The sequence below is a fragment of the Thunnus maccoyii genome, chromosome 6, assembly GCF_910596095.1.
Source record: "Thunnus maccoyii chromosome 6, fThuMac1.1, whole genome shotgun sequence".
Classification (NCBI taxonomy): domain Eukaryota; kingdom Metazoa; phylum Chordata; class Actinopteri; order Scombriformes; family Scombridae; genus Thunnus; species Thunnus maccoyii.
Genome location: NC_056538.1, coordinates 18,625,154 through 18,647,473, shown reverse-complemented (window position 1 = coordinate 18,647,473; position 22,320 = coordinate 18,625,154). Strand labels below are relative to the sequence as shown.

Sequence of the window (22,320 nt, the reverse complement as noted above, 5' to 3'; positions counted from 1 at the left end):
ACAATGTGTTTACAATGTGTTTACATTCACTGTAGTAACCCGGTTACTGTAAATCCTTGTTTACATGCAGCAGGTCAGTAATCAGATTTTGTCACCTTATTCTGGAAGTGTGGCTCACTGATTTGAACTGTACCAGTGAGAGAAGGCGCTGCTTTCTAACTTTTTGTTTTGTGTTTTTGGTGTGAGTGTTTGTGTGGAGAAGATTGACAGCACAGTGAGAGGAGGACCGACAGCAGAGCTTTTCATCACAATGTGAAAGTGTCTGAATTTAACAAATATTTAAATGTTCAGCACTGGAAATCAACTTATTTAGACTTCTACGGGCTGCTTTGTGTTAGGTTTTTTTTGTGTTTAGCACAAACACACACGCTTAAAGTCAAGTAGGTCTATCTGCAGACTCACAGTATTTACACACCCACTTTACTGTATGACACACCCACTTGGTTAGTTTTAGGCATGTGCAGAGAGATAGTTATGAAACAGAAGTTAGAGCGTCTTTAGCTTAGGGTTAGGGTTTGATTGGACTGTTAAAAAGTGGGCGGGGCTTAGAGTTAAGCTCTAGAGAAACAGAGTTACAGAGGACTGTGGGCTGCACACACACCTCCCTCACCCGTTGTTAGGTCAGGAGGAGGACAAGGGAGAGATGAATGAATTAGACCTTAGCCACATTGTTTTGGAGATGAAAACAAAGTTTTTGTCCACTGATATCAAAACACACATCTCTGCCTATCTCTCTCCATATTGCTCTGTTAACCACTATGACAAATGGTGAACTGCAGTTTTATATGATCAGTGTGGCTAGCTACTGAATTCCCAAACTGAATTAAGAAAACAGCTTTTAATCATGCAGCTGAGCAACGTTAAGTTACACAGGGGCGATGCTAACAGCTGGACTAACTCACCTTTACTGAGGTAACAGTGTGCGTTGTCTTGGCAGCAGCTTATAGATTTGCACTTGTTGCTCCAGCACTTGGCAAACTCTCTGTGGCCGTCCAGAGAGTTATTTATTGATACTAGTATTTGACATCACGTTAGTGTTTGCTCTGTAAGTTACTGGGATGAACTGCCAGATTCACCAGAGCTAGCGTTATTTACATACATACAACATAGTGAGCCCACATTTGTTAGAATAAAGCCTGAGTATCACAACAAACAATCAAACCACCGACATGATGTAACAGCCTGTACTGATGAGATTCAACAGAACTTTTATTAGGAAGACCAGGAGAAGCTGACAGGAGGGGGGGCTTCCGAGGTAGACTTATTTGCTTTGTTTCAGCAGTGCAGGGACCAAAGTGTCATGAAAAGGCTAAATGGAAAGATTAAAAAAGAAATAGGAAAAGGAAAAGCAGTGAGGAATTGGAAATGCAAATTGGAAAGGGAATTGCGCTTTTAAATTCCTGATTAAAAGCTGTTTCCTTAACTCAGTTTGCAAATTCATTTCTTGATTTCTCTTTTTAAAACTGCATTTTCAAATTGATATTGAAATGCCATTATTTATTTAGGAATACATTCATGCATTTTTAAATGATGTACTTATTGACTATTTTAAAGTTGCTTTTGCTCTTTTTAATTTGAGCAATTTATTGAATTATTTCATTGTAAATTCTTTTATAATTCCTCTTTTTATTGCCCATTAAAATATAAAATAATGAATTACTTTGTAATTTAGTAGATTAATTTATGGATTAATTAATTGATTTGTAAACTAATTTATTAATTCCTGTTTTATTGCACAATTAGATATTAATTAATTAAATGCTTTATTACTATTTGCAAGACCCTTGTGGTCCTCCATACTACACATCCAGAGTCACACTTGACTGGAAGAATTTTTATAAATGTCCCTGAGTGCAATATGAGTCATCAAACATTTGTAACCGTTTTACAGGAAGAGGAAAGACTCAGGGCAGGATTGAAACTGGGAAAATGTATTTCTCATGCCATGGGGCCTTTTAAAATAACAAGGAAGCAAAGATGAAAACGTGGCGTGAGAAAAGACATGTGTGGCGTGAGATTTGGCAACCCTGTTCTTACAACTTGTTTCAACAGTTCCACTTTAATTAGATAACAAATTCAACACACATGTCAAGTCCACAATAATTCGAGTTTATATTTATTTATTTCCTTATATTATACTTTTTATAGTTATTGTTACAAAATGTATTTTGATCAAGCTTGGCTGGGTGGGCCAGTGCCACATACACACCTGATTATCTCATTAAAATCCTTAAAATGACACCTACTCCTTCTTCCTCATTAAAAATTCCAGAATCTATGAATATGCAAATATTTATTTACTCTCTATTATACTAAGTAATATTTAATATTAATATTAGATAGTTAAAAGTTTATTGAAGTTTATTACTTCATTGCAAAGTCCATTCTCAGTGTATGTGCACTGGAGGTTTCAAGTCTCCACATCACCCTTGTGTAAGTTGAATACTGGCACACGATTGGCTCCAAACTAGTTGAGATGTCACAAATCTTGCTCGTAGGTACAGACAAAGTTTGTCCCTTCAGCAGATGAATGTGAAAACTGCTATCTAGTGTCAAACTCTGCACATACATCATTCTGCACAGTGAAGCTCAAACATCCAACTGAAGGAGGGAAGAAGAACAACACATTTTTGAGAGGAAGGGAACTTTAAAGTTTTTGATGTGTGTGATGTATGTGTGTGCAGCCTTAACAGATTTAACAGATTTGTGGTTCATATTGTAGTTTCCAAAAATCCTGAACCGTCAATGTTTTGTTGCGTTTTGCATACAAAGTAACTGTATACTGACCACTGCATGTGCTCTGTACATTATAGACAGTACAGTAAGTTATGGGCTAGTTGCTTGTTCTAGTGTGTTCTCTCTGCTTTTTGTGTAGACAAAGGCAAGAAGAGTTTTGTAGACATCCTTGATGCTCAGTGGGAATGTGAGGGAGAGCTGATTCCTTTGGAGCCCTCAATCCTCAACCCCAGAGAATTCCTGGTCTACCAGCACGGACTATTCCTGATGCACACATTACACAGTCTAAAACTGGTTGGTACCATAGTTTCACTCTTACTTTCAACTTTGTTGCCTATTCATTTTTGAATTGATTTTACTGTTTAATTTTGAGGCTGTGAGTGGCCTGGCTCGGAGCAATCTTTTAAATTTTAATTCCTGACGAGCCTCTGTGCAGCCTGAGGTATTCAGGCAGGCAACCTTCTAACTAAGTCTGCATTACGGTTAAAGACTAAAGGTGACTTGGCCTATGTTGTGAGAGCTCTGGGGCTTTAATCTGACCTTCCTAAAGAATTCAAGCTGGCAGACTCCATAGCTTTTTTGTATACTTGATGTTTCGTCTTTTTCGAATGTATTTATTAATTTATTCTGCTTTGTTTTTTTGGCTTTATGAATCTGTTTGTATATATATATTTTTTTTTCATTTTTATTATGGGCAGGTCTATAGTAGGCATATTGTAATAAAAAGGATCGGGTTTCTATTGTTTTTCCTCACAGACTCCAGCCATTTCACTTCAGATAGCAGCTAGTCTTCCAAACAACAACTACTTCAATAACGCCTTCAGAAATTCCTTCTTTTATCAGGTAAATTTGGAGCTCTTTTCTGTGTGCATAAGTTGAATTTACAAAAAAAACAAAACCCCTTAGAGCTGGATATCAAACATACATCCCATATCACAGGATTTTTGAAGATGACACATAACTGTGCTATTTCCTGTTTTAGTAAAAATAATGTCTTCTGTGTTGGATACTGGATACTGTTTTGATTTATGAGTAATGAACCCCTGGACAACTGTAATACTGTCAGTGGTGGAAAGTAACAAAATAAATGTATTTAAGTGCTGTACTTAAATTCAATTTTGAGGTCATTTTATTTTACTTGACAATACATTGTTTGAGATTAATCTACAATGGTTATTTTCAATTTATGCTAATTAGAATTGAACTTCACCACATTTCAGGGAAATGTTACTTTTTATTGGCCACATTTATCTGACAGGTGTACTTATTGGTTAGTTTACAAATTAACATTTTATAAAACGTACAAACTGTATCATCATACATTGTTTTAGATTAATCTACTAAACAGTATGAAAGTTTGTTAAAATTAGCTCCACCTTGACCAAAATTCTCCATACATCATTAATAATAATATGGTATTATAACATATAATAACATACACAGGCTCAATTCTTTTGTATAATGAATAACTTTACTTTTAATATTTTAGGTATATTTTGCTGTTAATACTTATTTACTTTTAAGTAACAATTTGGATGCAGGACATTTACTGGTAATGTTCTAATGTTCTGCAAAACTAACAAGTAATGAGAGAGAATACTTACAATACTTTTGACAAATTAAAGTAAATAAGGGAATAAGTGAATGCAGCAGCAGGAAAAGGGGAATAATGGAACAAACTAGCCTACATGTAGCAGCACTCCCACATGTACTCTGACAACATTAATAATCTGCTTTTTATTCACAGTACCTTTATATCACAACAAAACAGTTCAGACAACAGCAGAACACCAACTTGCTGTTTACATCTTTCTGGAGCCTTCACTAGTGCTGAGGGGGCAATTCATTGAACAGTCTAAATAGTGAAAGGGTTTATACAACATCCTCCTGAGCCCTGCTGATCTCCAGACACAAAAGACTCCATATATGTTCCTACCCCCCTCTGTTCACAAGGGAGAGAGGTCAGACTAAAAGACCTTTCAAATCAGTAAATAACCAGCAATTCCACAACCTTCAGGTTTCCTGGGCTCAGGGTAATAAAGTTTGTTTCTGGGGTAGGTTTTGGTATTTCAGATTCCTTTGGAGTTCAGGGGGATTCACTGAACTGGAGGAGGATATCAGCTGCAGATGTTATTTGGACTCTGTGAGCAACCACTTCATCCCATGGCAGGGCAAACACAGGCTTTGAATAAACAGTTTCCAATATTTAAAGCATATCCTATACATCTGTATATGTACTGCTTATATAGTACAGTCCATAGATGGGTTTCATTTGTACAAGCGTCTATCATTTTCTTCATGCACTTTATTTAGTGCACTTTATGGGAGACAAATAAGCATTCGAACAGAATTTGAAGACGTTTGTATCGCTGAATTAGTCACTTTCTCTTGTTTATTCCAGTTAGTCACAGAAGTCCTTTCACTTCCCTCAAGATGGCATGACACCCAAGATTGTATTGTACATTGCAGTGCTATGTGATACCGTGCTTGTTTTTTATTAATCAATTATGAATGTATTAGTCTTTGTACAGCTGCAGTGTGTTACTAAGAATAATTGAGATTCGTGTGCATGACTCCTCTATTGACAGGAGGCAGAGGAGGCGCTTTTTGTCCGTCGCCAGAGGCTCCAGTCGGTCGGAGGCTTCTCTTTGCTCCTGCTCCACTGTCTGTCCCATGTCAAAATTAAAGACATGAGCTCTGACTCCAGTCCTGCCTTCCAGAGGCTTTTCTTTAAGGTACAGACAAACGTCCAAAGTCTGCATGAATCTTTAATGGTCTGGGAAAAATAGCTTTGAGAGTACATTCTTTTTTCAGGTGGAGCTGAACTTTGAAATTCCAGCAGTTTTAATTGATTCACTATCGATAGGTGGATTTTTATCAATTCCATTGTCAGGTGTTGGCATAATGTCAATTTTAATTTTGTTGTTTTGTTTAATGTGCATCACAGGTACTGCAGGCAGGTCTGGGGGAGCTATTTCAGGCAAGACTGGGTGTGTGCCACTCTACACAGGAAGCCAATTTATGTGTTTGGTTCCAGGACCAAGAGGCCCCTTTGGGGAATCTGTCAGGCTCTCATGCTGCTTCTCTGCTTGACAGGCTACAAAAACCAAGCAGAGGATTGCTTTCTCAAGATGTAAGAACAGAATATTTCCTCTAACTATGATCATTAGCTACAGCACAGTTCAGCAGTTAGCTGTTATTTTAACTACTTCTTTCTGATTACTCAGGTAGAAGAGTGGCAAGATAATACTTGTCAAGTGGAGAGTAACCAGAGCTGTCTCGTGTGTTTCTTGTTGTGTGTCTGTTTGTGATTATGGGATCAGGAAGTTGAGGAACTTCAGAGGATGCACAGAGAAACATCTCTGTTCTCCCATCTTGAAGGACTTTTGAGAGAGAAGAGCTCTGCAGCAGAGAAAAACGAAAACCAGATTTGGTAAACAGAGTTTAATGCTTCAAATGTGGTGTACAATGTAAAAATGCATATTTAAAATCCAAATCAGTTTGACACATAAACATCAAAACAAATACAGGCAGAATTGTCGCCAAATAAGCAAGTTATATTTTATGTGGTGTTGTATACAATCAGAGAAGTCATGCAAACACAGAGTTAATGTTAAACAGAAAGGCAAAGCACTACTCAGATTATTAGAGAAAATACAGACAGAACATATCAAAAAGCCAAACTACATCCTTAAAATCATGGACATTCAGGAAAATGATTGTACAACATGAGGACCAACTTCAGAACATTTTGTTCAACCTGGCCCCGTGTCTAATCTCGAGTGTTACTTTTAATCAGTTTTGTTACTTACTTTTAAACAATTTTTGTTTACATCATAAGCTCAGCAAATCAAAATAAAATAAGAAAAAAATAAGTCATCTATCATCTTTTTCTCTGAATTATTTAAACAGATTTTGAGCAGCATTACTTTGCCTTCCAATTTTTTTGTTTAGTTAGTTGTATTTTTTTCAGTGAACATTATTTATGACATTGCTTCAGTTCTCATAATCACTAATCACAGAAACATACATGTTGAAGTGTTTTTTGTTTTTTTTTGTAACAAAACAAGTATTACCTTGTAAATCAGAAACAGCTTTCTCCTTAGACGAATCATACATGCTTTTGGTTTTTACCACCACAAATAGTGCTTTATAATGGCATTCATTCCTCTTTTATGGGAGCTTGATCCAGTATATAGAGCAACACATGTGTACAATCTGTATGTACACACTGATTCAGACATCTGTTGCTATTTAGTGGCCGTGTGTGGGGGGGAGGGGAAGTCCATAACAAAGGCGTTGCTCAGATTCCAACACGTCTGCCAGCAAAAGCGGACACCTTCGAAGCTGTAGTGCAGTTTATGCTGTGGCTTTGATCGCGATGAAAATGATGATCAAAATTATTCCACAGACAAGTGCAATGATGTTTAGGACCTTGGCTGTCCTCGATGCTTCTGCAGCTCTAGCTGTTTCCCCAAGAGCATTCGCATTTTGTGCCTTTTAAAAAGCAATGATCAAGATTAGTTCAATTGCATGTCCAATTCAATTGCTGGAAAAAATGTGTTTGACTGAGGACATGAAATCCTCAAATTTAGTCACATTCAGTTCAAACAAATCTGCCATTGAGAGAAAAAAAAGTGAGCTGCTCCATACACTGAAAATGAGATTAACTTTCGTAATTTAGCAATTCAGTTTCACTTATAAGACATTTTTGAACTGGAAAATATATCCATATACATGCAAAATTAATCTGACTGGTTACATTATGAGCAGTCAGTCAACACAGTCACAACAGAGCAGTCTCAAGATTTTTTTCCTACACTACTAGTTACAGTTCATGTAAAATTATAGAAAATTAGAATTATTCCTCTTAACTGAAATTGCTTGCTAATTACAAATTGTTTTGTAATTTTTGATTTCAAGGCCTGCAATAGTAGATAGCAGCAGATGAAGATTTTAAAAGGTTTTATGTCAAGGAAAAAATACCTACCTTGCAGGAGCAGACGATAGCTGCAATCCCTAGAGGCAGACAGCAACATAAAGTGTTGAAGATGGACCATCCTAGGTAGGATGGCGCAACAGCGCAGGCCTGGCCTGATTCCATACTGGCTCTCTGTCTCAGTTTATGTGGATGGGAGTTATGCTTTGTTGGCCAATGTCTGGAACTACTGGCTGATGTGGGAGGCCTCTCACACCCTTTTATTCCTCATGGGTGGGGTTTTTGGGGCTGTATTAGACTGACAGTTACGTATGTGAGCAACCAGTATAGAGAAAAAAAGACACCATCTGCTATGGAATGCAACACAGCCATGTCTTTGGGCGTCGCTTGTAACTTCACTTGAGCTTGACTGGCTGAAGTACAGTGAGAGGGAAGACTTCAAGATGGAGGTGGAAACCCCTCATGACTCTTTCAAGAGCCTCATCCTGCTTGACTTTGTTGCCTACTTTTGCAGTCTGTTTAACTCATAGTAACTGAGGTCATTTTACAGAACACAATTCCAATAGTTTTATTCAATAGATACACCTTAGTTAGTTAGGTAGTTAGTTACTATGTGATTGAAAAGCGTGAAAAAGATATTTTGTACACACCACACACTTGAAGCAAAGTGCTAGTGTTTTAGAATGCATCTCATCCTGAGAGTTGTACTTTGTGGTAAAAAGAAAATATTAAAAATTTAGATGTTTTGAAAGAATTCCCCCTATAGATATGTATGCATTAAGTTCAAATTAATTAAATTTTTGTAATCACACAATCAAATACAGCTCTTCTCCAACCATCACATCTTTTTTTTCACTCAAGGCAAGCACATACAGCTCTTCCTGATTTGCATAGAGTAGAGTGTGAAAATGTGCATGAGCATGTTCTGCATGTGTGTACATGACAAGAGCGTAGGTTTGATTTTAAATTTGGTAGGGACATTTTATAAAAAATAGTTGTGGATGTGCGCTTGCTCTCTGTCTCTGTTTTCTCTTTCATATGCACACATGCGCACACACCTAAAGAGCCTGACTCTGCAAAATGTTTACTTTATTGAATATGTATTTGCTGACTTGCCTGAAACCAGAGCTGTATTGTGAATTTTTCACTGATTTTTGCATTTTATTTTATTGAAATCTGAGACCAAAATTAACATTTGAAATTGATAACTCAGAGATCATCACAGTAAAATTTACAAAAGTAAATGTATGAAAGCCTGAAGGTAATGTGCTGCTCTCTTTAAACCAACTATCTGCTGTGGTTTTCAAACCTCACCTGAGATTCTTTAATTCTGTCTTTCTTTCAGTTTGTTGATTGATATTTTTTAATCATCTCCAAAGCTCCTGCTTGTCTTATTTGTCATTCAACTCCTAAACTCTTGGCTATATCTTTCACTAAGACATCAGAGCTTACCTGAGAGGCTGCAGCTCACCAATTCTGCAAGGTTTGAAACATTTAAACTGTAAATACTAACCGCTTCAAATTCTCTACCTCACCTACTCCACTACTGCTACTGCTGCCAGGCTGCTGCTAGTTGACAATGTGTCACACAGTTTGAAGTTGAAGGTTGCCACGTAATCACATCGAGTATCCCCCATCCGTCTTTTCACTCTTTATCGTAATAACCCACTTTTTGCAGAAAACACACAAACTCTGCACAGGTCTTACCGTTGATGTTATGTGGAATTAAAATGGCAAGATGGGTAAAAACATTGGTATGAACAAGTAAGCCACACCTTAACATTGGTTGGGACATGTCCCTACTGTCTATACCCAAATCTTTGCTAATGGTTTAACCTTCGAATGCCAGTCCTCTGGATTATACTCTACCCTTTCATTTGTCAATCCCAGCTGGCAGAATGCTTCACAGAGGTAACACAAGATGTAAAATAAACTGGGGAAAGATAATCCCAGTTAAATAAAGCCCTAAAGATGGAAGGAATGAGTCACTTTACTTTAGTATGTGAGATTAACATTAACAAAAGAATTTTAGCTCATGTTTTTGTCTGTGCGTTTGTAATTTTTATTTGCAACACTACAAGGGGATACATATCCACAACAAACTTAGTGAGTCAACGTCTTAATGGGAGGATTTAGCTCTCAAGGCTTTCTCAGTAGGGATCACCTTTTTAGGCTTTGAGGCCTTCTCCCTCCAGTTTCTTCAACAATTTTACTAATAAGTGTATCCCTTAAATAATCATATAATGAAGTCTGTTTCTATAGCTAACGGTAATGAAAGTGTGCACACAGAGATCTTTGATTTTTGGTTAAATTCTCCTTCACCCACTGTAAGGCTCTACATGGCAGCAGTTTTTCATGATATATTCATGAGATAATTTACCAGCCAAAAATATTTTAAGTGCGATGATGTTTAGGACCTTGGCTGTCCTCGATGCTTCTGCAGCTCTAGTGGATTCCCCAAGAGCCTTCGCATTTTGTGCCTTTTAAAAAGCAATGATCAAGATTAGTTCCATTGTATGTGCTATTCAAGTGCTGGAAAAAATGTGTTTGACTGACGACATAAAATCCTCAAATTTAGTCACATTCAGTTCAAACAATCTGCCACAAAGAGAAAAAAATGTGAGCTGCTCCATACACTGAAAATGAGATTAACTTTTGTAATTTAGTGATTCAGATTCACTTATAAGACATTTTTGAGCTGGAAAATATATCCATATACATGCAAAATTAATCCAACTGGTTACATTATGAGCAGTCAGTCAACACAGTCACAACAGAGCAGTCTCAAGATTTTTTTCCTGATGCCTCAAACCAGACAGACTACAAGTTACAGTTCATGTAAAATTATAGAAAATTACAATTATCCCTCTTCACTTTCACTTTTAATTGAAATTGCTTGCTATTTACAAATTGTTTTGCAGTTTTTGATTTCAAGGCATGCAAGAGTAGATAGCAGCAGATGAAGATTTAAAAAAAGTTTAATGTTAAGGAAGAAAATACCTACCTTGCAGGAGCAGACGATAGCTGCAATCCCTAGAGGCAGACAGTAACATAAAGTGTTGAAGATGGACCATCCTAGGTAGGATGGAGCAACAGCGCAGGCCTGGCCTGATTCTATACTGGCTCTTTGTCTCAGTTTATGTGGATGGGAGTTATGCTTTGTTGGCCAATGTCTGGAACTACTGGCTGATGGGGGAGGCATCCTACATCCTTTTATTCCTCATAGGTGGGGTTTATGGGGCCAAATGAGACTAACAGTTACGTATGTGAGCAACCAGTATAGAGAAAAAAAGACACCATCTGCTATGGAATGCAACACAGCCATGTCTTTGGGCGTCGCTTGTAACTTCACTTGAGCTTGACTGGCTGAAGTATAGTGAGAGGGAAGACTTCAAGATGGAGGTGGAAACCCCTCATGACTCTTTCAAGAGCCTCATCCTGCTTGACTTTGTCGCCTACTTTTGCAGTCTGTTTAACTCATAGTAACTGAGGTCATTTTACAGAACACATAAGACAATTCCAATAGTTTTATTCAATAGATACACCTTAGTTAGTTAGGTAGTTAGTTACTATGTGATTTAAAAGCATGTGAAAAAGATATTTTGTACACACCACACACTTGAAGCAAAGTGCTAGTGTTTTAGAATGCATCTCATCCTGAGAGTTGTACTTTGTAGTAAAAAGAAAATATTAAAATTTAGATGTTTTGTAAGAATTCCCCCTAAGGATATGTATGCATTAAGTAATCACACAATCAAAGCTCTTCCCCAACTACCACATCTTTTTTTTCACTCAAGGCAAGCACATACAGCTCTCCCTGATTTGCATAGAGTAGAGTGTGAAAATGAACATGTGCATGTTCTGCATGTACATACATGACAAGAGCGTAGGTTTGATTTTAAATTTGAAAGGGACATTTTTTAAAAAATAGTTGTGGATGTGCGCTTGCTCTCTGTCTCTGTTTTCTCTTTCATATGCACACACACATAAAGAGCCTGACTCTGCAAAATGTTTACTTTATTGTTTACTTTATTCGCTGACGTGCCTGAAACCAGAGCTGTATCATTAATATAAGTTATAAATTCAAACAAAGTTATTTTTTACATGTTTAAACATAACTATTTATTACACTTTTATTTTTAGTAAAGTCATTTGGCCAGTTTTAAAGAAAATGTTCTGAAAAATAGACTCTGCTATTGTTTTGTGCTATGGTAGGATTTTTTGACAAGACAGCATAAATTGTCAGAACACTGGATTTTGTTGCACTTACACCAGCAAGCAGTCGTAGTCGAGTAAAGTAACGTCATAGTGCAACGTATCACCATCGTAGCATGGTGTTCTGACAAGAAACAGAAACAGGCTTATCTATGTTTTTATGACTTTCCATCTGATGAGAGACTGCCTGCTCATTAGCATTGCTTTTAATCTCAAAAACTGGAATGTTTTGAGCTAAGCAAAACAACTTGAATTAAACATTTTTTATGAATTAAATATTCTGTTTGTTGCTAAAATTGTTACAGGGAATGTGCGTAATCTTCATCTACTGTATTAATATTAGCAAGCATAAGTGAAATGTGTATGAAACAAAAGAGCCTGTAGGAAATTGTTATGGTTAGGCTGTCCAGGTCTTCATGCAAAGACAAACTGAGCATGTTTAACTATATTTTTAGAAAGCAACCTCCACCAGACTAATCCTCATTGTCTGATTCTCCTAATCGAATAACTATACAGTTGCTGGACACTTAAGCTGTATGATTCTGGGGAAAAATGGGAGCTGCAGTGGGATCCTTGAAACACATCAAATTCTTAAGCTTAGCTGAATCATGCTGTGTCATCATATACAGTATTTTTAAATGCTGTCCATCTCGTGCAGTGCAGTAAATTTGTGTGCCTGTGTGCATGCTGTTTGACATGCCTGCATGCCATGCATAACTTGTACTACATAAAGCAAAAGTGGGGGGAGCCTGTTAGAAAGTGACAGGAAGTGAGCAGGAGTTGCAGTATTAACAGATGGTTTTGGAGGGGTGTTGTTTCACGGGAAGAAGAGGCTTGTGATGAAAACAATTCTCGTTCACCTGCAGAAGTTGGATGTAATCTTTACTGAAACCTGAAGGACATGGGGTGAAGGCAAGAGGAAATTAAACTGAACAGTTGGTTCAGTTCTCCTGGCAGCTTGTCCAAGAGAGAAGTGTTTGGATGTTATGATGTTATGATCTCCAATAGAGACAGAGCACAGTGTGTCATACTCCGAAAACCACGAAAACAATTGGTGCTATAAAATGCGAACAAGGGCTGAAACGCTAACAAAATGCCTGTAGCTAGCTAGATTCTTGCTTCGCACTTTTCATTTATTGCCTTTTTTTACAACCTAACTTTGTGGAAAGGAGAAGGGGAACAACAGGTTACAGAGAGACCCTTGTACGTACTTTGCTTGTGTCAGTAGCTCACCTTTATCTGTGGCAAGCACCCCCAACTCAGGGAGTGATGTCCAAATAAGGAAATGTACGTCATGTGGCAGGTTGATAGGATTCCCCTAGTTGGGACCTGTTGATAGATGTAACAGCGGAGCAGAGGAGAGAGACTGAGATAGTGATGTAACCGACCTGTGTGCTGATATTTGACTTTTTTTTTTCTTCCCAAAAACAAATAATTTTTAAAATACTTGTATGAAATAAATGTTGGTAAAAAACACACTATTTATGCTTTGCCGAATAATGAATTTGTATATGGGCACACCCCTAGTTTATAGCAAATGCTGAGACCTCTTACATTAAGATGCAATACATAAATGCAAGGGCTGACATAATGTCTACAGTAGAGACAGCACAACTATATAGCAAACTCCACTACATAACAGTCTGGCATGACACTTTTCACAACTGATATGGCGAGTACAGTTTGTAAATATAGGCAGGGAAATTAGACATGCAATCATTTCCCATTCAGGCTCTTTTTACAGTTAAGACATAAGACACTTTATTGTCATTGACAGTATACAACAAAATTATGTTTGGTAACTCTCAGTGACCAGCAGCAATGAGAACAAGATAAAAACAAGATAACAAGATAATGAATAATAAAAAAGGTATTGCACAACAAGTTAGATGTATGTAATAAAGTGTTGGTGTGCATTAGCAACAATCAGGGAGTGGGGGGTGGGTGGTAATATTTAGTCCTCAGTCCTCAACAGCTATATGTCTGTTGTATATGACAAGCTATATATATATAGCTGGATATTGGACTAAAAATGGCTCCCATTCAATCCAATGAGAATTGCTCAGCTGGCGCATACGCTAGCTCCCGGGCAATTAGGGAGTGGGGAGTGGGTGGCAATATTTAGTCCTCAACAGCTATAGGAGGGTGGGGGGTGATGGAGGCTACAACTCTGGGGAAAAAGCATGGATGTACAGTGGAAACTACTTACAGTGAGCACGGTTACAGTGATCAACTGCTTATATGGATCAAGAAGCTCGGGACAGAATTATTCCTATACAAATGCTGTTTAAATAATTTGGCTATCAAGTAGTTGGCTTACAGTGTTCATTTTGGGTCTTTTCAGACATGAGAACATATAGAAGGCATATGGAAGGCATTGCAGCGCACCTCCGCAGGGTTGTGTGGAGGTTTGGGGTGTGGGTGTTTATTTTTAACTGCTGTGAAACAATCAGACATAAACATTTTATTCCTCTCATTCAGTGGCTTTTTCGCTACCACTGCTCGCTCTCCTCATCCACTTTCTAGCTCGCTGGCCACTGCTTCTCTCTCTCTCTTTCTCTCTCTCTCTCTCTGTCACATCTTTTTTAAAATGAGTCAGGAAGCCGTCAACAAAGCCTAACTTTACTTTTAACGTTATCAAACAAAGAGAGACATCCTTCCCTCTTCCTAGTAATGTTTTTGTCTTCCCTCATGGCAGGGTTGTACAGTTTTAAAGGTTGCGTTTCCCCAAGAGTTAATTCTGGTTTAACTTTCTCGCTGCAGCGCCCTTGTGGTCCCCACCCTGGCAGCCGAAATGCACAACCCGTCAGCCTGTCAGCTGACTACCTGGGGCAGGCCCAATGAATGAATTATGAATTAATGAGCTTATGACAAACTACCATAAACAAGCCAATGAGATGCAGCAGCGAAACAACAAGCGTTTAAACAGCTGTACTGTATTTTGAAACAGTCAATAAAATTAAGTAAATAGCAAAGATGCCCGTTTCCTTACTTTATATTCATGTAATAAATATACAAATGTCAATTACATGGTAATTTGCATGAACAATTAAGAAAAAGAAAAAAAATTGGCTATAATAATCATCTGCTTATAGTGATCAATTTGACCCGGATGGACGTAATCACTATAAGCTGTTTCCACTGTATTATAAGAGCTGGATCCCGGACCAAAAATGGCACCCATTCAATCCAATGAGAATTGCTCAGCTGGTGCATATGCCAAAAAAGTTTCTAGCTTCCGGGTTTACTTCTGTGTTGTGCAGCCCACTGAATATGCACAGTAGTGTTTCCCCCACTGGCTCCACCCACAAGTTTCCGCTTTGCCCATAGACTTTACATTGTGATGATGTTATTGATTTTTAAATCACTTTTCTTGGCTTGGGGAAAGTTTAACAAATATAAAACCTCCATGGATCAAAAATTCATAATAGAAAGAGTCATAAATCTTCTTGCCGTTTGAGGTGTCCTGTCAATAGTTTTACAGATGTCTCTTTTACAGTGGTGGTCTTACTTTTCTTCACTATGCTTCTTATATGTTATCTCCATGTTAGCCTGGGGTCAAAATAATCCCCCCCCGAAAGCATTTTACTCTCTCTAAGTTATTTCCATATAACTCTAACTTTCTTGCTTCCCCGATTTTCTTAATTTTCTTATTTGTGAAGAATATAACTTTAGTTGTTTCCACAGAGAATTTAAACCCCCATTCCATTCCCCATCTTTCCACTTGATTTATCACTTCTTGTAGTTTAACTGTATGTTCTAGATACCCTTCCCTCTTCCACAAAGCCCCACCATCTGCAAATGGAGGCCGTCCCATGCCTAAAGGTATATTTTTAAATATATCATTTATCATAACTGAGAATAACTTAGGACTTAGAACACTCACCTGGGGCGCACTATTTTCTACAACATGTTTTTCTGAGAGCGCTGACCCTATCTTAACCCGAATAGTCCTTCCACTTAGAAAATCCAAAATCCAACTGAAGATGTTTCCTCAATTCCCATTTGATGAAGCTTGATCAACAACCCTTCTCTCCATAACATGTCATATACCTCTTCCATAAAACACTGCAGCCACTGTCTCCTTATTAACCTGGGCTTTTCTAACCTCATGCTCTAAACACAGAACCGGGTCCATTGTGCTCTTGCCTCTCCTAAATCTACTTTAGTATGCGACAAAGGTGTTTACCATTAGCTCAGCCTTTTCTTTATTGGTTATCGTCACTTCGTTTCTAGTGCTCAGAACAGGGTAGTTCCATTCCCTCCTATCACCTCCCATTTTCTTTATCATTACCAAGACTTCCCCTATCTGAGTGGTGTTGTCTGTCTTATTGTTTTCCTAACCGTTGCCTCGGCTTGTCTGAATCAAATGCTGAAAATTATGGGGTCTTTTTACCAGTTTGAATGCTTTGTTTCTGTTCTTTACTGCTTCTTTGCACTTATCATCCCACCATGGTACTAATTTCTTCTTTGTCCTGTCTGTGCCTTTGGGAATAGAATTTATTGCAGCTGGTATTATACCTTGCATTATTTTACAGTTAATCATTTCTGTGCTCATATTGTTACTAATCTGAGATGTTTATCACATTTCCCCAATAAGCTTCTCCAAAAATCCAATTTCCACCTGTGCTCTCTGTGGTCTGTACCATCGCTATATTTATTTTATTGTATTTTGGATAATGGTCACTGCCAATTATCCCTTCCTGATACACATGCCAGTCACACAATGGTGCTAAGGTATTGGTTACTACTGTCAGATCTAGCACAGATTCCTTGAGAGTATTCACATCAATCCTTGTGTTTCTGCCATCATTGATACAAACAAGGTGTTTCTCATCCAGCAATTCTTCCACTACCTGGCCATTGTGATCAGATTTATCACGCCCCCATAACATATTACGTGCATTGAAGTCTCCACACCACACAGTGCTTCCTCTATTTATTTCCTCTTTTTCTCAAGTCTGCTGAGCTCTAATTTTGTGCATGGATTATATAAATTTATAACCACCAGGTTCTTCCTTTCTGTCCACATGTCAGTAACCACACACTCTCATCTTTCCTGTCCTGCCTGATTGCCACATATCCATTTAACTCTAAGCTTGGTTTTAACCATGATCATGGATACACAGCAGGTCTGGATGAACTGTAGATGAACGGTTTGATATCCTTGCCATTAGCAATCAAACTTCTAGCATTCCACTGGAGGATTAAAATTGTTATTGAATACTGAATACCTGGATACTTAACTCACCCCTGACTTCCTCCTATCTTACAACTCTCATATCCAGATGTTGGACAGCTGCTTTGACAATAATCTGGATTTTTTCAATTTAGATTTTTACATCTGCAGTCGCATTTCTAACCCCTGCTATGAACGTCACCAGTTTTTTTCCCCTGCCAACATCATCTTTTCAAATTCTTTCACAATACTTGTCAATGTTTGCTCTTTCCCAAACCCCTGCTTGTCAGTTTCTCCTGTCCAGCCATCTTAATTGCCTCAACATAAGAGACTTTAACTTTTGCTCTTATCTGCTGTCCTGCAGGCTCTCACTTCATTGCTTCACATCCCCATTACGCAACACTGTGTTCACCTCCACAGTTACAGCATTTCGGTTTTATACCCAATCCACACTTTCCATATTCATAATCACCGCCACACCTTGCACATCTTAGCTATGTACCCAAACTCCTGGCAACTGAAACACCTCATTGGCTCTGCGACAAATTCCCTCACATTATATTTAATAAGTCCAAAATAAAGTTGTCTTGAGATACACTTTAAGGTTTTCAACTAGCTCCCTCATACTGACAATAAGGGGGACCCCTGTTATTATCTCCTTACTCCCATTGGGTCTCAGCTCTCCAACTTTCACTGTTTTTGTGACTTTGACTTTTCCTACACACAGTAGCTTTCTCACCTTTGTACTTGGATCTCTGTGTTACACCCAATTAGCAAGTTACCATCCCCTAGCACTCTTCACCTACTTGTGCTCTGTTTATTTTGTTGAATTTTAAAGGGTTGATTTTCTTTATTCCACCTTCTCCCTCAAACATTACAACAACATTAGCGAATCCTGTCTTAGGATTCCTTGCATCATCCTCCCATCCCTCATTCTCTGTTCCTCCCAGGCTTGCCTCATCCTGTTTCTTCCTCTTTCGCAGTGTAGCAATAAACAGCAACCAAATTCAAAATTTCTTGCAAACTCCCGCTCCAACTGACTTCTGCCACTCACCCCACCCGCCCTACACCAAGTTTTTAGGGAGTCCCTAATGTTATCTACTGTGTGTGTGAGCGTGTGTGGAGCTTAGCCCCTCCCTTGTGCAAACAGGCACATTTACAGACAGAGAGCAGAGGAGAGAGACAGAGCTTTGATTCCGAATTATTGATTCTGGCCACCTGGCTGGTGACCCTGATTTATTTTTCCCCCAAGCTCAAAATTTACCTGCCTTTGGCGTTGGCGTTTGGTGTTAATTTTGGAACCTGCTGTTAATGTTTCTTTAGCCTATACATAAGGAACAATTTGTGCTGATAATCATCTTTTGAAAAATAACAAAATAATCACTCATACAAAATAAAGATTTCACCTCAGTAAGCAGGGATGCCCATGCAAAATAACCTAGTTAAAGATCTTTGTAGTGAGCCACTGTTCAGACATAGGCCTACTGTATTCCCAAATCTGTTCTAAAGCTGGATCATCTCACATTTACGTCTGAGTTTATAAACCCAGAAACGCTCAAAATTGCTCTTTAATTAACTGTGTTACAATACACATTCATAAAACCTGAAACAGGACACAATCTCAGATCCTTACTTAATTTGACTATGCTCTGCACTGATCTCAGTGCTTTACTTGCTGAATTAACTAAAGCACTAATACACTTTTTAAAAGCGAAATCCTCAAACTAAAACCTGAATACTTATTTTGGTCAGTTTATGGACTGAGATAAAAAGCAAGTTCGCTTGCAACTAATTCCTGTCTGAAAATAGTGTTTTATACTGGTTTACCACCAGTCCCTACTTTCTGCACCATACAACCACAACATGAAGCAGCTTCTGCAGATCTTTTTCATGCTCAGCTCGTAAGGTCCACATCTCATCATCAACATGCTCTCTGATTTGCTATGGCAGTGCAGTTTTAGTTGTAAGTGGGTAATTGGCTCACTCATTCAGCTGGCTTTGTCATCAATAATGATGCTATTTATTTGCTCTTGAAAACATACGTCAAATCTTAAGAGAAGTTGTAGTGATTATCAATAGAAGTTTCATGTTCAGTCCAGTGTAATTTCCGATAATATTTCCATGTCATTCCAGGGCATCGGCTATCTGACAAGTAAATTTACAATTGTGCAGCTTTGAGATCTCAATGTGTATCCCTGTCAATGTAATGTTTGATAAGCCTCAGTTTTTTTGTTGTCTCCTTTATCTTCTAAAATCACTGTATTCACACTTAATCATCTTCATAGCTAGTAATTACACATCAGCACAATGCCATAATCATTGCTAATTAAGTTATTTTCTCAGTTTGAGTGCAGATTTTGTCACTGCCAACAAAATAGATTCACACAATTCTCAATAGCAATCAAGAATAATTTGATAAGCTGTCGGCAAAATTAATGTTTAAGTACATAACAATAGGTGCCTGCCAGGGTACGCTATAGCAGCATTCATTTGAGAGAGCGCAGACGACTGACTGCGCACCTAAATGATTGGATAATGGCAGTGGAATAGCTTCCATTCATCATGTCTCAGTTGTAGGGCCAGTAAATCAGATGTGCAAGGTTATGTCTGAGCCACAAATGGGAGTGGGCTTCAGGAGTCATATGTTTGCATGCTTTTGCTGGGCGTACTCTGACAGTCCGCAGTAGGACAATAATGCTCATTCTCCAAGTTCAAGGTCTTGCTGCAGGCAGATAATGCATTTGATTCTGAGAAAGCACCTTCCTATTTTACATTTTTTTGTCTTTCTTCAACAGTTTAGAGAATTTTCATATTAAAAAGAGTAAAAAATAACAGTAAGAAGCAAAATCATAATATATTTAATATTTATTTATATAATCATAATAGAATTTTCTGCAATAGACATGTCTTTGCATTGCCATAACAATTTATTTGATTATGGGTTATGATGCTTTTTTTTGCATATTTGTATTTTGTATTTGTTCTATATATTGTATTTCAAACCAGTCCTTTCTTTTTAGGTCTACTTCTGGACCCAACATGATCTCCTAAATTCAGCATCAATGTTTGCTGACAAAGAGGAACTAAAGGAGAAGTGAAAGAAGATTCATCGTTAAATATTTAGGGAAAACAGGAAGAACAACAGTTTCATTTTTATGTGATAGTTCATGTTGGATTTACTGTAATGGTGTACTACATAATAAAGATTGTTGAAAGGACTCTGTGTACAGTATTCGTCTGTCATGTTTACAAAACAGTAAGCATAGCTTATCTAGAAACAAATTTTTAGCTTGCAGTGGAGTTTTAAAGTGGTGTTCATCTTTTGAAATAACCTCAAAAGGAAGACTGGAGCCATGAGCAGATTTATTGTGCAGAGGCAGATAAAGTGAGAGCACTTAATCAATGACAGCATTGTATTGCCAGTATCTGTTGTTCTGTGAGACAGGACACTGTGGCAGTTTGAGTCTGGCCACAGAAAAGCCCCTGTCTGTTATAGCCGTCACGGAAATAACTCCATACATTCTGTTCCACTTCAGTCCACACATACTGTGGTATATCTGCCATTATTATTCCTCAACAGCTGACATGTGCAATGCAGATCACAAGCTCTGGTAATTATTCTGATACTCAGTGCATAAGCAGCAGCTGTATATTCCAATTCTACGGGCTAACTTTATTTTAAAAGCATGTTTACTCACCACACTCCTCATCATTGCAAAAACCCTTCCTTTTGGTATAAGTGTCTGGCAATAATCTCTCTTGACCTTTGAGGTCTTGGTTGTGGAAGCTTGCTATTTAAAGACTTTAAAAGCCTGCCACTGTGGAATGTTCCAGATGTATTGCAAGCATGGTAATTTTAAAACGAGACCTATTAACAAAACTTCGACAAAATCAAAGTGTGTGACAAGTCAGGATGCTCAATGCTGTGAATGCGGAATGTCTTTATTTTCTTTGTGCAACTGAGGATAAAGAGTCCCACTGTGGCTATTGTTGAGTGTGATCTGGTTGTGAGCGCAGTGGTCCTGTGAGGATGAGGTCAGTGTTGCCATTCCTTTCTAGGACTCTCTGCTTATCAGATGGTTTCCTCTAATTGTTTCAAATATGTGCCCATATAATCTGAATTACTTTGTTAAATCATGTAAAATGTGGTAAATATCCCAAATACCTACATTTAAAAAAAATATTAAAATTATGGAACATAATTGAATAAAAAAATATAAAGAAAAAAGTTTACTGTTGAATGTTGATTACTTACTGTGCTGTTATTAGTGGAGCTGGATTCATCTCAGAAGTGTGTGTGTGTGTGTGTGTGTGTGTGTTTATGTGTGTGTGTTATGGCCTTTTCATACAGCCGAGGACACAAACACATTCCACATGTGCCCACTAGTAAACAGGGTTGCAGTGTGATAACTTTCCAGAGTTGTGAGTATTACAAACCGCTGTGCAATGTTTTTCTGATCAGCTTTAAACGCAATAATCTTTTACTCTAACCGGAGTAAACAATTCAAACAAGCCTCGTTTTATTGCAAACAATTCCACTTTATAAACCTGGAATCAGTGTGTAACAGTTTCAGACCTGCCTGAGTCACATTAATACTGTAGCTATAGTCTATTCTGACAGGCATTTCAGTAGATTATGTTATATACTAGAGAAGTAAAAGAAGCAAAACACATGGAAGTTGGTTTGTGATTGTGGAGAACTCTGTGTGTGTGCATTACCGCTAATTAAAGCCACGTTATTTGAGGCTTTTGTGCTCTCTGCAGTTTTCATTATTGGATCAATCTGTGTGCTGAAATGTGGAAGAAAGCATAAAACATTAGAAACCGCTCCATTGTAAACAGCAACTTTACTGCCTGTAATACATCCATGGCCTGTATACATCTTGTTATATGCAGCACCGTGTTTCTCTCCCTCCCCCTGTCGCCTCCACGTTACGTTAAGTTCCACTCTGTTATATTAAAATACCAGTTTTGAGGAGCTGAAATATGCGGAGTCCAGCTCAAACCATTCAGGGCTGAAGCAGTGCCAGCCCACATAACCTACTGGATGGACCCAAACCTTTGGCACTGCGCTCACAGCTGTTGTGTTCACTATTGATGTTGACACAAACGCAAACCAGATGCAGGAGATTTTCTGTGATTCACAGGAAAGTCTTTTTTTATTTTATTTACCGCAAGTGTTGCAATATAGGGGCATTTGAAGTGACTCACAAGGGCGAGTGCAGGCCCCTCTGCCCCCTTACTTTTGCCC

General features: G+C 38.1%; 2 protein-coding genes across 2 annotated transcripts in view; one reads left to right on the top strand and one right to left on the bottom strand.

Annotated features, from left to right (window-relative positions):
* si:dkey-103g5.4 overlaps window positions 1–20,244 on the top strand; it is a 49,397-nt gene extending 29,153 nt beyond the window's left edge. The window contains exons 29-34 of the mRNA XM_042414492.1: window positions 2,876–3,030; window positions 3,493–3,579; window positions 5,325–5,471; window positions 5,684–5,869; window positions 6,060–6,169; window positions 20,090–20,244. Of these exons, the coding sequence (XP_042270426.1) occupies window positions 2,876–3,030; window positions 3,493–3,579; window positions 5,325–5,471; window positions 5,684–5,869; window positions 6,060–6,169; window positions 20,090–20,120 (716 nt within the window). The 3' untranslated portion in view covers window positions 20,121–20,244. The remainder of the gene's footprint in view (window positions 1–2,875; window positions 3,031–3,492; window positions 3,580–5,324; window positions 5,472–5,683; window positions 5,870–6,059; window positions 6,170–20,089) is intronic.
* Window positions 6,166–7,914, bottom strand: LOC121898263 (transmembrane protein 91-like). Its single transcript, XM_042413238.1, has 2 exons — window positions 7,727–7,914; window positions 6,166–7,233 (listed from the first exon to the last, which is right to left on the bottom strand). Exons 1-2 carry the CDS (start codon window positions 7,838–7,840, stop codon window positions 7,096–7,098), a joined length of 252 nt encoding a protein of 83 aa, XP_042269172.1. The 5' UTR covers window positions 7,841–7,914; the 3' UTR covers window positions 6,166–7,095.
* Window positions 20,245–22,320: the final 2,076 nt, after the last annotated feature.